Genomic DNA, 15,988 nt, shown 5'->3' on the forward strand with positions numbered 1-15,988 from the left:
GAGGGAGCGAGGCAGAGATCGGGAGAGGGAGTGAGACAGTGAATGGGAGAGGGAGTGAGACAGCGATTGGGAGAGGGAGCGAGGCAGAGATCGGGAGAGGGAGTGAGGCAGAGATCGGGAGAGGGAGCGAGGCAGAGATCGGGAGAGGGAGTGAGGCAGAGATCGGGAGAGGGAGTGAGGCAGAGATCGGGAGAGGGAGTGAGACAGCGATTGGGAGAGGGAGCGAGGCAGAGATCGGGAGAGGGAGCGAGGCAGAGATCGGGAGAGGGAGCGAGGCAGAGATCGGGAGAGGGAGTGAGGCAGAGATCGGGAGAGGGAGTGAGACAGCGATTGGGAGAGGGAGCGAGGCAGAGATCGGGAGAGGGAGCGAGGCAGAGATCGGGAGAGGGAGTGAGGCAGTGAATGGGAGAGGGAGTGAGACAGCGATTGGGAGAGGGAGCGAGGCAGAGATCGGGAGAGGGAGTGAGGCAGTGAATGGGAGAGGGAGCGAGACAGAGATTGGGAGAGGGAGCGAGGCAGAGATCGGGAGAGGGAGCGAGACAGAGATCGGGAGAGGGAGTGAGACAGTGAATGGGAGAGGGAGTGAGACAGCGATTGGGAGAGGGAGCGAGGCAGAGATCGGGAGAGGGAGCGAGACAGAGATCGGGAGAGGGAGTGAGGCAGTGAATGGGAGAGGGAGTGAGACAGAGATCGGGAGAGGGAGCGAGACAGAGATCGGGAGAGGGAGTGAGGCAGTGAATGGGAGAGGGAGTGAGACAGCGATTGGGAGAGGGAGCGAGGCAGAGATCGGGAGAGGGAGCGAGACAGAGATTGGGAGAGGGAGTGAGGCAGAGATCGGGAGAGGGAGTGAGGCAGTGAATGGGAGAGGGAGCGAGGCAGAGATCGGGAGAGGGAGCGAGGCAGAGATCGGGAGAGGGCGCGAGGCAGTGAATGGGAGAGGGAGCGAGGCAGAGATCGGGAGAGGGAGTGAGGCAGAGATCGGGAGAGGGAGTGAGGCAGTGAATGGGAGAGGGAGCGAGACAGAGATCGGGAGAGGGAGTGAGGCAGTGAATGGGAGAGGGAGCGAGGCAGAGATCGGGAGAGGGAGTGAGGCAGAGATCGGGAGAGGGAGTGAGGCAGTGAATGGGAGAGGGAGCGAGACAGAGATCGGGAGAGGGAGCGAGGCAGAGATCGGGAGAGGGAGCGAGACAGAGATCGGGAGAGGGAGTGAGGCAGTGAATGGGAGAGGGAGTGAGACAGAGATCGGGAGAGGGAGCGAGGCAGAGATCGGGAGATGGAGTGAGGCAGTGAATGGGAGAGGGAGTGAGACAGAGATCGGGAGAGGGAGCGAGGCAGAGATCGGGAGAGGGAGCGAGGCAGTGAATGGGAGAGGGAGTGAGACAGAGATCGGGAGAGGGAGCGAGGCAGAGATCGGGAGAGGGAGTGAGGCAGTGAATGGGAGAGGGAGTGAGACAGAGATCGGGAGAGGGAGCGAGGCAGAGATCGGGAGAGGGAGCGAGACAGAGATCGGGAGAGGGAGCGAGGCAGAGATCGGGAGAGGGAGTGAGGCAGTGAATGGGAGAGGGAGTGAGACAGAGATCGGGAGAGGGAGTGAGACAGCGATTGGGAGAGGGAGTGAGGCAGAGATCGGGAGAGGGAGTGAGACAGCGATTGGGAGAGGGAGTGAGACAGCGATTGGGAGAGGGAGTGAGGCAGAGATCGGGAGAGGGAGCGAGGCAGAGATCGGGAGAGGGAGTGAGACAGTGAATGGGAGAGGGAGTGAGACAGCGATTGGGAGAGGGAGCGAGGCAGAGATCGGGAGAGGGAGTGAGGCAGAGATCGGGAGAGGGAGCGAGGCAGAGATCGGGAGAGGGAGTGAGGCAGAGATCGGGAGAGGGAGTGAGGCAGAGATCGGGAGAGGGAGTGAGACAGCGATTGGGAGAGGGAGCGAGGCAGAGATCGGGAGAGGGAGCGAGACAGAGATCGGGAGAGGGAGCGAGGCAGAGATCGGGAGAGGGAGCGAGGCAGAGATTGGGAGAGGGAGCGAGGCAGAGATCGGGAGAGGGAGCGAGACAGAGATCGGGAGAGGGAGCGAGGCAGAGATCGGGAGAGGGAGTGAGGCAGAGATCGGGAGAGGGAGTGAGGCAGAGATCGGGAGAGGGAGTGAGGCAGTGATTGGGAGAGGGAGCGAGGCAGAGATCGGGAGAGGGAGCGAGGCAGAGATCGGGAGAGGGAGTGAGGCAGAGATCGGGAGAGGGAGTGAGACAGCGATTGGGAGAGGGAGTGAGACAGCGATTGGGAGAGGGAGCGAGGCAGTGAATGGGAGAGGGAGTGAGACAGCGATTGGGAGAGGGAGCGAGGCAGTGAATGGGAGAGGGAGCGAGATAGAGATTGGGAGAGGGAGCGAGGCAGAGATCGGGAGAGGGAGTGAGGCAGTGAATGGGAGAGGGAGTGAGACAGCGATTGGGAGAGGGAGTGAGGCAGTGAATGGGAGAGGGAGCGAGACAGAGATTGGGAGAGGGAGCGAGGCAGAGATCGGGAGAGGGAGCGAGGCAGAGATCGGGAGAGGGAGTGAGGCAGAGATCGGGAGAGGGAGCGAGACAGCGATTGGGAGAGGGAGTGAGGCAGAGATCGGGAGAGGGAGTGAGACAGTGAATGGGAGAGGGAGTGAGACAGCGATTGGGAGAGGGAGCGAGGCAGAGATCGGGAGAGGGAGTGAGGCAGAGATCGGGAGAGGGAGCGAGGCAGAGATCGGGAGAGGGAGTGAGGCAGAGATCGGGAGAGGGAGTGAGGCAGAGATCGGGAGAGGGAGTGAGACAGCGATTGGGAGAGGGAGCGAGGCAGAGATCGGGAGAGGGAGCGAGGCAGAGATCGGGAGAGGGAGCGAGGCAGAGATCGGGAGAGGGAGTGAGGCAGAGATCGGGAGAGGGAGTGAGACAGCGATTGGGAGAGGGAGCGAGGCAGAGATCGGGAGAGGGAGCGAGGCAGAGATCGGGAGAGGGAGTGAGGCAGTGAATGGGAGAGGGAGTGAGACAGCGATTGGGAGAGGGAGCGAGGCAGAGATCGGGAGAGGGAGTGAGGCAGTGAATGGGAGAGGGAGCGAGACAGAGATTGGGAGAGGGAGCGAGGCAGAGATCGGGAGAGGGAGCGAGGCAGAGATCGGGAGAGGGAGTGAGACAGTGAATGGGAGAGGGAGTGAGACAGCGATTGGGAGAGGGAGCGAGGCAGAGATCGGGAGAGGGAGCGAGACAGAGATCGGGAGAGGGAGTGAGGCAGTGAATGGGAGAGGGAGTGAGACAGAGATCGGGAGAGGGAGCGAGACAGAGATCGGGAGAGGGAGTGAGGCAGTGAATGGGAGAGGGAGTGAGACAGCGATTGGGAGAGGGAGCGAGGCAGAGATCGGGAGAGGGAGCGAGACAGAGCTTGGGAGAGGGAGTGAGGCAGAGATCGGGAGAGGGAGTGAGGCAGTGAATGGGAGAGGGAGCGAGGCAGAGATCGGGAGAGGGAGCGAGGCAGAGATCGGGAGAGGGCGCGAGGCAGTGAATGGGAGAGGGAGCGAGGCAGAGATCGGGAGAGGGAGTGAGGCAGAGATCGGGAGAGGGAGTGAGGCAGTGAATGGGAGAGGGAGCGAGACAGAGATCGGGAGAGGGAGTGAGGCAGTGAATGGGAGAGGGAGCGAGGCAGAGATCGGGAGAGGGAGTGAGGCAGAGATCGGGAGAGGGAGTGAGGCAGTGAATGGGAGAGGGAGCGAGACAGAGATCGGGAGAGGGAGCGAGGCAGAGATCGGGAGAGGGAGCGAGACAGAGATCGGGAGAGGGAGTGAGGCAGTGAATGGGAGAGGGAGTGAGACAGAGATCGGGAGAGGGAGCGAGGCAGAGATCGGGAGAGGGAGTGAGGCAGTGAATGGGAGAGGGAGTGAGACAGAGATCGGGAGAGGGAGCGAGGCAGAGATCGGGAGAGGGAGTGAGGCAGTGAATGGGAGAGGGAGTGAGACAGAGATCGGGAGAGGGAGCGAGGCAGAGATCGGGAGAGGGAGTGAGGCAGTGAATGGGAGAGGGAGTGAGACAGAGATCGGGAGTGGGAGCGAGGCAGAGATCGGGAGAGGGAGCGAGACAGAGATCGGGAGAGGGAGCGAGGCAGAGATCGGGAGAGGGAGTGAGGCAGTGAATGGGAGAGGGAGTGAGACAGAGATCGGGAGAGGGAGTGAGACAGCGATTGGGAGAGGGAGTGAGGCAGAGATCGGGAGAGGGAGTGAGACAGCGATTGGGAGAGGGAGTGAGACAGCGATTGGGAGAGGGAGTGAGACAGCGATTGGGAGAGGGAGTGAGACAGCGATTGGGAGAGGGAGTGAGGCAGAGATCGGGAGAGGGAGCGAGGCAGAGATCGGGAGAGGGAGTGAGACAGTGAATGGGAGAGGGAGTGAGACAGCGATTGGGAGAGGGAGCGAGGCAGAGATCGGGACAGGGAGTGAGGCAGAGATCGGGAGAGGGAGCGAGGCAGAGATCGGGAGAGGGAGTGAGGCAGAGATCGGGAGAGGGAGTGAGGCAGAGATCGGGAGAGGGAGTGAGACAGCGATTGGGAGAGGGAGCGAGGCAGAGATCGGGAGAGGGAGCGAGACAGAGATCGGGAGAGGGAGCGAGGCAGAGATCGGGAGAGGGAGCGAGGCAGAGATTGGGAGAGGGAGCGAGGCAGAGATCGGGAGAGGGAGCGAGACAGAGATCGGGAGAGGGAGCGAGGCAGAGATCGGGAGAGGGAGTGAGGCAGAGATCGGGAGAGGGAGTGAGGCAGTGATTGGGAGAGGGAGCGAGGCAGAGATCGGGAGAGGGAGCGAGGCAGAGATCGGGAGAGGGAGTGAGGCAGAGATCGGGAGAGGGAGTGAGACAGCGATTGGGAGAGGGAGTGAGACAGCGATTGGGAGAGGGAGCGATGCAGTGAATGGGAGAGGGAGTGAGACAGCGATTGGGAGAGGGAGCGAGGCAGTGAATGGGAGAGGGAGCGAGACAGAGATTGGGAGAGGGAGCGAGGCAGAGATCGGGAGAGGGAGTGAGGCAGTGAATGGGAGAGGGAGTGAGACAGCGATTGGGAGAGGGAGTGAGGCAGTGAATGGGAGAGGGAGCGAGACAGAGATTGGGAGAGGGAGCGAGGCAGAGATCGGGAGAGGGAGCGAGGCAGAGATCGGGAGAGGGAGTGAGGCAGAGATCGGGAGAGGGAGCGAGGCAGAGATCGGGAGAGGGAGCGAGGCAGAGATCGGGAGAGGGAGTGAGGCAGTGAATGGGAGAGGGAGTGAGGCAGTGAATGGGAGAGGGAGTGAGGCAGCGATTGGGAGAGGGAGTGAGACAGCGATTGGGAGAGGGAGCGAGGCAGAGATCGGGAGAGGGAGCGAGACAGAGATCGGGAGAGGGAGTGAGACAGTGAATGGGAGAGGGAGTGAGACAGCGATTGGGAGAGGGAGCGAGGCAGAGATCGGGAGAGGGAGCGAGACAGAGATCGGGAGAGGGAGTGAGGCAGTGAATGGGAGAGGGAGTGAGACAGAGATCGGGAGAGGGAGCGAGACAGAGATCGGGAGAGGGAGTGAGGCAGTGAATGGGAGAGGGAGTGAGACAGCGATTGGGAGAGGGAGTGAGGCAGTGAATGGGAGAGGGAGTGAGACAGCGATTGGGAGAGGGAGCGAGGCAGAGATCGGGAGAGGGAGCGAGACAGAGATTGGGAGAGGGAGTGAGGCAGTGAATGGGAGAGGGAGCGAGGCAGAGATCGGGAGAGGGAGCGAGGCAGAGATCGGGAGAGGGCGCGAGGCAGTGAATGGGAGAGGGAGCGAGACAGAGATCGGGAGAGGGAGCGAGGCAGAGATCGGGAGAGGGAGTGAGGCAGTGAATGGGAGAGGGAGTGAGACAGAGATCGGGAGAGGGAGCGAGGCAGAGATCGGGAGAGGGAGTGAGGCAGTGAATGGGAGAGGGAGTGAGACAGAGATCGGGAGAGGGAGCGAGGCAGAGATCGGGAGAGGGAGCGAGACAGAGATCGGGAGAGGGAGTGAGACAGCGATTGGGAGAGGGAGCGAGACAGAGATCGGGAGAGGGAGCGAGGCAGAGATCGGGAGAGGGAGTGAGGCAGTGAATGGGAGAGGGAGTGAGACAGAGATCGGGAGAGGGAGTGAGACAGCGATTGGGAGAGGGAGCGAGACAGAGATCGGGAGAGGGAGTGAGACAGCGATTGGGAGAGGGAGTGAGGCAGTGAATGGGAGAGGGAGCGAGGCAGAGATCGGGAGAGGGAGCGAGGCAGAGATCGGGAGAGGGAGTGAGGCAGTGAATGGGAGAGGGAGTGAGGCAGTGAATGGGAGAGGGAGTGAGACAGAGATCGGGAGAGGGAGCGAGGCAGAGATCGGGAGAGGGAGCGAGGCAGAGATCGGGAGAGGGCGTGAGACAGAGATCGGGAGAGGGAGAGGAGCATTCGGGAGGTGGGTGAGTGGTAGCCGGAAACAGCTTATGGTTTTAATGTGGAACCAGGATGAGCATTCCTGCATCTCCCGGCTCCACATTCCAGGAAGTATTTTTTAAAAATTTGCCTTCGTCGTGGCAGCTTGCAGGAATCCCTTTAAGGTCTGGCGCTGGCTGTGTTCAGGGTAGCCAAATTTTACAAAGGGGGGCTTAAATAGGCTGAAGGCCCCCTATTTGCACATGCAAAGGGCCTAACTCCTGTTTCAGGTGCAGACCCTGGACGCCTCTTTTTCTGCGTTCATCAATGTGGAGGGTGGCGCACTTCTGGTGCACATTGAGCCCCACCCTCCATATTGGATGCTTAGGCACCCATTTTATGCCCGAGAAACAGTTGTGGCTCCATTGAATTTCATGGCCCTGATCTGTTAGTGAATTACAAGTTGTACCGTGGAACTGAAATCCATTTATGATAGCACTATTGGGATTGCAGTGTTGGATAAATCACTATTAGGTATAACGCTCATTGTCATGAAACACTGCAATCTAAACAGTATTGGTCAAATTCCATGTCCACTTTCACTTTCCTTACTACGGCCATACCCTTACCTTAATAAGAACTCTTATAATGCCTGTAGCTCTTTGCGACATATAATACCAGAATGAAAGAGTGCATTTGGCACTTGATTCCTTCCACAATGAACTGCTCATATGGGCTTTGTCACCCTTCAAACCTCCAGGAATAGCTTCAAGATACATAAAGTGACCTGCAAAGAATATATTTTTAACAATTAGGAGATTGACAAGTTTTTCTGGTGAGTAAAAGTAAATATAATAGTTATCTTCCAGTAGTAGGGTTGTGATATATAACAGCAAACAGTACAATTAGGTCTTCTACCCCTCCTTCAATTTTCTCCCCCTCCCCCATTTGGTCCTTTCACATCACCACTTACAATTTCTTGACCCACAGGACAGTTAGGAAACTTGTGCTCAGACTCCCGCAAGGGTCACTCTTTAACAAGCTGGTAAGTGAGGATGTCCAACAGTCGCTCGATTTGAATTTTTACCTCTCCACAGTCAGGAAGTGTCCAGCTTCCATTCTGCACCTCATCTTAGTAACCTGGCCAAGATTAGGGAACTAGCACGTGAGACTGGAGTTAGGAATCTTTGCCCACAATGGCGCACTGTGTTGGTACAATACTACATTGTAGGGAATGCAACATTAATTTAGCATATCTGAGTGTCTGTGTCATACATAAAAAAGAACATGAATTTCATGAATGAGAAAAGACAATTTGACCACCCAGCCTAGCTTACAGCTGCATCATAAGAAAACAAGAAAAAGTCAGTGCGTATCAATGCCCTGTACCATTCGAACACACTGGGCTGGATTTTCATTCAGGAGTCGGGTTGGAGGCGGGACTACAACTTTCGGGGTTGTAGTCCCGCCTCCATTGAGATGCAGCCAATCCATGCGATTTTAACTTGATTGACCTTGTTGAGCCCACTCAGCGGGCTCAGCAGGCCAATTAAGGGCCACCCAGCAGCAGGTGACGTCACGGACTGAAATTTCATCTGTCAAGAGATTTTGACAGATGAAATTTCAGTGTTTCACACTGACAGTCTTACTTCTAACATGAGTTCTTCACCACAGACTCAGTTAGAAATCTCTCTTGCACAGAAAGCTGCAGGCTGTCACTTTTGACAGCTCGCAGCCATTCTGCTTTCTGTGCCGGTGAGATGAGGGGCTCCCCGAACCTTAAGGAAGGAAGGCTGAAAAGGTAAGAAAAGGTAATTTACACTTCTTTAATCACTTTAGACACACCAAACACACTTACCTTTGCACTCATGCACACATCACTCACCTGAACACCGACATCTTGACCCCTCCAAGCCCTTCAACCCGACGGCCCGACTCCTCCAACTTGACATAATTTGGAGCCGTCGGGAATCCCACAGTTCAAGCTTAAAAATAGGGATTAGGCTAAAAACTGCCTGTTAACTACCTGTTAACAGACAGTAAATTGGCACTAATCCCTTCCCGCCTCGGGGAGGCAGGTCCCAGCGCGGGGCGGGTACCCGCCCCCTTTGAAACTGGCATGGAGGCAGGTTGGGGGCGGGATGGTGTCGGGACCCCCGATTTCGGGAATTTAACCCCCCGCACGCCTCCAATCCCGACTCCACGGCACACTGAAAATCGAGCCCACTGAGTAATGGTGTTAAACTCCTTCCTCAGCATAAACCTGCTTCATAAACGTCAAGAGGGTGTACTCAGGATGTCACAAGCATTGAAACCTGTATTGCCTTTTAGTCATTTATTTTTTTGTCATATTTTTATATTCTGGAATACAGGAAACTTTGGTTTATCCGGAGGTTATATGTCCGGAATACTCGATCTAACGGCAAAAATCAGGAGCCATTTTCTATATGTTTTTTTAGTTCTCGTTGCTTTTTTTTTCCCAGTCAAGCACTGCAAGGTCTGTAGCTATAGCAACAGCTTCAGCTACAGACGCTTGCAGCTGCAGCCGACTGTTTTGAAGCTGTTGGGTTTGTTGATTCACACGGAGCTTCTCAGTTCCGTATGTTTGAACATTAACTCTGGTATGTCCAGCACTTTTGATGTTACGGCACCAGCTCGGTCCCGTCAGTGCCGGATATCAGAAAGTTTCCTGTAATTCCCCTTTCACTTTAATTATTGATTGGGATGTTGGATTTTTTCTCTCTATCAACAACAACAACAACTTGTATTTGTATAGCACCTTTAACATAGTAAAACGTCCCAAGGCACTGCACAGGAATATTTTAAGGCACAAAATTTGACACTGATCCACATAAGGATAAATTAGGGTAAGTGACCAAAAGCTTGGTCAAAGAGGTAGGTTTAAGGAGCATCTTAAATGGAGTCTCACTCACTCCAAGTGCATTGTAAATGGTTTTTGATTTATTTTTAAGTGTACGTCAGAGATTTTAATTACATCTATAAGAATAAATGATGCAAAGAAACAGGTATCATTAGGTAGACGTTGAATTTATTTCAGTTAGGAAATAGAGAAAGAAAAATGAACTTAATTGAAAAAAATAAATTAAAATTAACTTTAATCATAACTTCATGACTCTTAGTACTTTGTACTCGGGATTGCTTCTTTTTTAATTGAAGAACCAAGGTGAATAATAAAGGCATGTAAAGCAAGACAGCACCAAGGAGGAAACGAGTAAGACAAATTAAGAAATAGTACCTAGGTAACAGCAGGCTTGTACTTTAAAAGCCTGTAGATTGTCGAGGGAAGTGAAGACTGAGGTAATGAGTTGTAGTTTTGAAGTACTAGGAAAGAAGCAGTTAAAGTAGGAGATGGTGTGATGAATTTTGATTTGAACATATTGAGGATGTACAACAACAACAACAATATCGCAGCTTTAACACAGTAAAACATCCCAGGTTGCTAAGGGAATTGGGGGAGGAGATAGCGGAAAGGCTTGCCATAACTTTCCAATCTTCCCTAGATGCGGGGGAGGTGCCTGAGGATTGGAAAGTGGCAAATGTGACACCATTGTTAAGAAAGGGTGTAAGGACAATCCTAGTAACTACAGGTCAGTCAATTTAACATCAATGGTGGGTAAAGTTTTAGAAACAATAATCAAGGAAAAAATTAACAGGCATTTGGAGAGGTTTAAGCTAATTAAGGAGAGCCAACACGGGTTTAAAAAAGGCAGATCATGTTTGACTAATCTAATTGAATTTTTTGATGAAGTAACAGAGAGGGTTGATGAAGGGAATGCAATGGATGTTGTCTACATGGATTTTAGGAAGGCATTTGACAAAGTACCACATAGAAGGCTGGTTAACAAAATTGAGGCCCATGGAATAGGTGGGTCAGTGGCAGCTTGGATAAGGAACTGGTTTAAGGACAGAAAATAGCAAGTTGTGGTAAATGGCTATTATTTAGACTGGAGGATGGTAGACAGTGGTGTTCCCCAAGGGTCAGTGCTGGGGCCACTGCTTTTTGTGATTTATATAAATGACCTGGATATTGGAATACAGAGTAGAATTTCTAAATTTGCCGATGACACCAAACTTGGGGGTGTGGCGAACAGTGAGGATGATACCAATCGACTGCAACAGGACATAGAAAGGCTAGCAGAATGGGCAGACAAGTGGCAGATGGAATTTAATACAGAGAAGTGTGAGGTGATGCATTTTGGCAGAAGGAACAGGGAGAGGCAATATACACTTAATGGCACAGTTTTAAAGCGTGTGCAGGGACAGAGGGACTTGGGAGTTAATGTGCATAGGTCACTAAAGGTGGCAGGACATATTGAGAGAGTGGTTAGCAAAGCATATGGGATCTTGGGCTTCATAAATAGAGGTATTGAGTACAAAAGTAGGGAAGTCATGCTGAACCTTTATAAAGCGCTGGTTAGGACACAACTAGAGTATTGCGTCCAGTTCTGGTCACCACACTTTAGGAAGGATGTGAAGGCCCTTGAGAGGGTGCAGAGGAGATTTGCCAGAATGGTTCCGGGGATGGGGGATCTTAGTTACAAGGACAGGTTGGAGAAGTTGGATTTGTTTTCATTAGAGCAAAGGAGGTTGAGGGGTGATTTGATAGAAATGTACAAGATTATGACGGGTTTAGATAGGCTAGACGGGGAAAGGCTGTTCCCACTAGTTGATGGTACAAGGATTAGGGGACACAGATTTAAGGTTTTGGGCAAGAGATACAGGGGGAACGTGAGGAAAAACTTTTTCACGCAGCGAGAGGTGATGACCTGGAGTTCGCTGCTGACGGAAGTGATGGAAACGGAGACACTCAATGTTTTCAAGGGAAGACTGGATAGGCACTTGAGGGAAATAAACTTGCAGGGCTACGGGGATAGAGCGGGGGAATGGGACGGACTGGATTGCTCTACAGAGAGCCGGCAAGGACTTGATGGGCCGAATGGCCTCCTTCTGTGCCGTTATGACTCTATGCTTCACAGGAGTATAATCAGACAAAAACTGACACTGAGCCAAAGGAGGAGACATTAAGACAAGTGACCTAAAGCTTGGTCAAAGAGTTAGGTTAGGAAATGTTGCTAACCAATTTTGTAAACTTATTGGTGGGATTTTCTGCTTTGGCACACGTCTTATTTGGGACCACAATGTCCTGGCTATTGACAACAGCCTATTTTCTAGGGTACGGCTATTTTCCATATTTTAGGAGGTAAGGTAAACTGAAAGTAGTTACAGAATGACTGCAGCAGGCCTCAGGCACTTGTCACACGATAGCCCCCAAATGAACAACTTATTTTTAAAAATAATGCCTTTGCCTATACGATCATATACTGAGGCAGCCATTAATTTATAAATTCCTCCTACCACCGTCGCAAAACTGGAACACAGCGCCATTCATAGCAACCAGCATCGTCGCTATGGCTCAAACGACAGAAAATATATTTGCTAATGTATTCTCACGTGCATATCATTACAATATGCCCACCCATATTTGGATGGAGGCATTGTCGATCTCCTGTCACGCCGGGAGGAAAATCCCAGAAGTGGCGCAGGATAACGGGAAGCTCGCAGAAAGGTTCCCAAAGGATTTGCCGGCACATTCTCCTGGAGTTATGCCAGGAGCTCCAGCTAAATATCGTGCCCATTTCAGCAAATTTTACAAAAGCATGTTCCCAGCGGGGAGCATTGCCCATCGGGATCATATATTGGGAATTCAGGCACACAATCTCCACTGTTTCTTTCCATTCATTTTACTTTTTTATAAAATCAGCTTTAACAGGTTTAACTTTAAATTTGTACTGTGTGTTTTTTTTGCAAAAGAGAATCATTTAGTTATTTCAAAAATAATTATTAAAAAAAACAAAGCAGTTTTGTAATTGATACAAAAATAAAAACAGAAAATGCTGGAAATACTCAGCAGGTCAGGCAGCATCTGTGGAGAGAGAAAGAGTTAACGGGGTCGATTTTCATTCAGCAGTCGGGAAGGAGGCGAGACTACAATTTTCGGGTTTTAGTCCTGCCTACATCGACGTCCGGCCAATCCACGTGATTTTCCCTTGATTGACCTTGTTGAGCCCGCTCAGCAGGCCAATTAAGGGCCACCCGGCAACAGGTGAGGTCACAGACTGAAATTTCATCTGTCAAGAGGTGCTGACAGATGAAATATCAGTGTTTCACAGCTGTTTGAAGCTGTCAAACACTGACAGTCTGACTTCTAACCTGAGTCCTTCTACACAGACTGTTAGAACTCTCACCGGCACTGAAAGCTGAAGGCTGTCACTTTAGACAGTTCGCAGCCGTTTTGCTTTCAGTGCCGGCTGAGTGATGGACTCCCGAAACCTAGAGGAAGAAAGGCTGTTAAGGTAAGTACAGGTAATTTAAACTTCGTTACACACTTTAGACACACCAAACACACTTACCTTTGCACTCACGCACCCATCACTCACCTGAACACCGACATCACGACCCCTCCAAGTCCTTCAACCCGACGGCCTGCCTGCTCTAACCTGGCGTGTTTTGGAGCCGTATGGAATCCCACACGGCACCCCTCAAAATAGGGATTAGGCTAAAAACTGCCTGTTAACTACCTGTTAACAGGCAGTTAATTGGCACTAATCCCTTCCCGCCTCAGGTCGGCGGGTCCCAGTGCGGGGCGGGTACCCGCCTCTTTTGAAACTTACGTGGAGGCGGGTTTTGGGCGGGATGGTGTCGGGACCCCCCGAATTCTGACGAAGGGTCATCAACCTGAAATGTTAACTCTGTTTCTCTCTCCACAGATGCTGCCTGACCTGCTGAGTATTTCCAGCATTTTCTGTTTTTATTTCAGATTTCCAGCATCCGCAGTATTTTGCTTTTGTAATAGATACATTTGTCCTGCATTACCACTTTGCCGTGTACTCAGTATAGAACTTTCTAGGAAGTAGTATTCATTCTTTCATCTAGTGCATCAACCGTGCTGCGATTCTATGGGACACACTCTTGCCTTTGACATCAATGCTGGAGATGTATTAGTGCTACTGCATGGCTGGGATTGTCTGTTGTTCTGCTGCTTCATTAATGAAAGATGTGATTACTGTCATACTGTTGCAATCACAATAAAAATTGTTCTGGATTGTTATTTTGAGTGGTTATTTAAAAAAAACCTACAAGATGCCTTTCAAATGCCCTTCGATGCTTTTGCATTTCCCTTAATAAGCCATTCTGTACCTTGGCCAAATTGCAGCTATTCCTTTAGTATAAAAATTATACAAAAAAGGAGGAACTCAGAAGACTTATTGGTTTTATGGCTCAATTATGCTGCATTTTTTTTGGAGGCAGGTTAACAGGGGAGATGCTGCCATATCCAATGCATTCTCCTTGAAACTGCCACCTCTCTGTTAGTGTGGTGCAGTGTTGAAACGTCCACAGCTTGCCCATCTGAGCATTACTTACAGGCCTGCTGTAAGTAAATAGAATAACTTATTGTTTTGCCACCAGCAGAGGAATCTTCAATGTTTCTGTGAAGATCAACAAGGCAAAGACCTTTACCTTTATATTTCTAATAATTTTTAAGCACAGAAGGCGAACTGGTTAATAATGGAAGAAAGGTTCATTAGCATTAGCTCAAAGCCTTCCTCACAAATTTACACATACTTCTTTCTCATTAAACTTCTCACAGAGATGAAAATATGGGCCTTTGTCGAGCAGCTAATCTGTAAGCTTTCCTGGGCTAGCTTTCCCCCCTAATGCCATTAAATACTTCTGCTGTGGAACAATATTTTTCACACACCTGTGATGATTACCTTTAGATAGTCCCATTGATTTGAGCTTGATTAGTACTTTTTGTATGTGGACCTTGTCAAAGGCCTCTGGAAGTCCAATTAAACTCCATTGTAGCGACGAGGATAAATGCCAGCGGGGTCCAATGGACTCCAATGAGCATTTATGCACAAAGCTCCCACCTGAGTCTGGCAGGAGCCTCATCTGTAGACAAAACTAGTGGCATTAAAATTGGAAATCAGCAGGAAATGGAGCTGCATCATTTGAACTGCTTGCCTGCTCCATTCCCATAGAGCGGGAAGAGTTAATAGTACAACGATTCCTATGGCATTAAACAGGACAGATGTTAGCTTTGTCAAACTATGTCCTCCAGTTCTGTGTTCAGACTCCACAATGACAACAAAAATTGTCCCAAGATGCATCACAGCGGGGTAAGGAAAAACTGGATGCTGAGCCAAAGAAGGAAAGGTTAGAAAGGTTTACCGAAAGTTGGGTCAAAGAGGTGGGTTTTAAAGAGAGTCTTAAAGGAGGAGAGTGGGGTGGAAAGGTGGAGAACTTTAAGGAGGGAATTCCAGAATTTGAGGTCTTGGTAGATGAAGGCACGGCCACCAATGGTGGGGTGGAGGGAGTGGGGAACGCACAAGAAGCCAGAGGAATGGAGAATTCAGGGTAAGGCAGGTAATAGGACTGGTGAAGGTTACGGATATGGGCGGGGGGGGTGGGCGGGGGGTGTCGGTGGATTCCATGATTTAAACACAAGGATGGGAATATAAAATTTGAGGTATTGGGGGGCAGTGAGCCAATATAGTTCAGTGAGGTGTGAGGAGGGAACAGGACTTGGTGCAGGATAGGGTATGGGCAGCAGAGTTTTGGATGAACTGAGGTTGACAAAAGCTGAAGGATGGGAGACAGCCCAAGGAGAGTGCTGGAATAGTCAAGTCTGGAGGTGACAAAGGTGTGGATGAGGGTTTTCAAAGCAGAAGGGCTGAGGTATGGATAGAAGCAAAATTATAGTCTAGAAAACTGTACCATACTTACAGACAAACAAATCTATCCGAACAAACTATCAGGTGCATAGTAGAAATCCAAAAGTTTACTTTATCCTTCCTTATACACAGAGGAACCTGCCTAGGTAAATTCAGATGTAGTGAAACTATTTATATAATGCATATATCAAATATCTCAATTCCTAGGCTATACATCTGAATGACACTTGTGTTGTGAAACTGTTACCAACTCATTACTTTGTTCCATTTCTCAGCGCATAAAGAGCACTTCACAGATCAATGGAAATGCGCTGTCAGTCATACGGCAAACATTCTCTGTGCAGTGAGTGATTCTTTTAATTAAGCTTTTGATAAGTATACAATCTTTTACAGCCGTAGGTGACAGCAGTCAATCTCAAAATCACCATCCAACTTAGAAAATAGATGGAGATTCATTCAAAGGCCTACCTCACAGCCTGAAGCAACAGGCAATGCAGCACTTTCACTGGACCTGGGAATTGTTATGAATCAGCCAATAAGCCAGGCACTTCCATAAAGGAAGGGACAGCAATCCAGGAGAGTCATCTTGGGTCATAGTTGTACACAGATACACAGCGGGATTGTTAGAGGCCTGAGAGCAGGCTCTCCACCTGCCCCATTGATCATGTGGCACAAGGGTTCAGAAAAAATGGAAAGGCAGAAAGCACAACTATACTTGGCTGCACTTACACTGAATGATCAGTTATTCAGTTATTCAGACAAGACGTTAATAAATTTAAATGGAGAAAAATGATGGAGTTGACTGTAACCAGAAAGCAGATTATTGTACCTAGCTCATGATTTTA

At 50.8% G+C, this 15,988-nt stretch overlaps 1 protein-coding gene across 1 annotated transcript in view; it reads right to left on the bottom strand.

The window, feature by feature from the left end:
- The window catches only part of malrd1 (MAM and LDL receptor class A domain containing 1), a 408,505-nt gene that overhangs the window by 266,764 nt on the left and 125,753 nt on the right, over positions 1-15,988 (bottom strand). Inside the window, exon 11 of the mRNA XM_085987833.1 lies at positions 7,017-7,174. Within this exon, the coding sequence (XP_085843959.1) occupies positions 7,017-7,174 (158 nt within the window). The remainder of the gene's footprint in view (positions 1-7,016; positions 7,175-15,988) is intronic.

This window comes from Somniosus microcephalus, chromosome 5 (genome assembly GCF_052327205.1).
Source record: "Somniosus microcephalus isolate GS21.2 chromosome 5, FLI_Smic_1.0, whole genome shotgun sequence".
Lineage (NCBI taxonomy): Eukaryota > Metazoa > Chordata > Chondrichthyes > Squaliformes > Somniosidae > Somniosus > Somniosus microcephalus.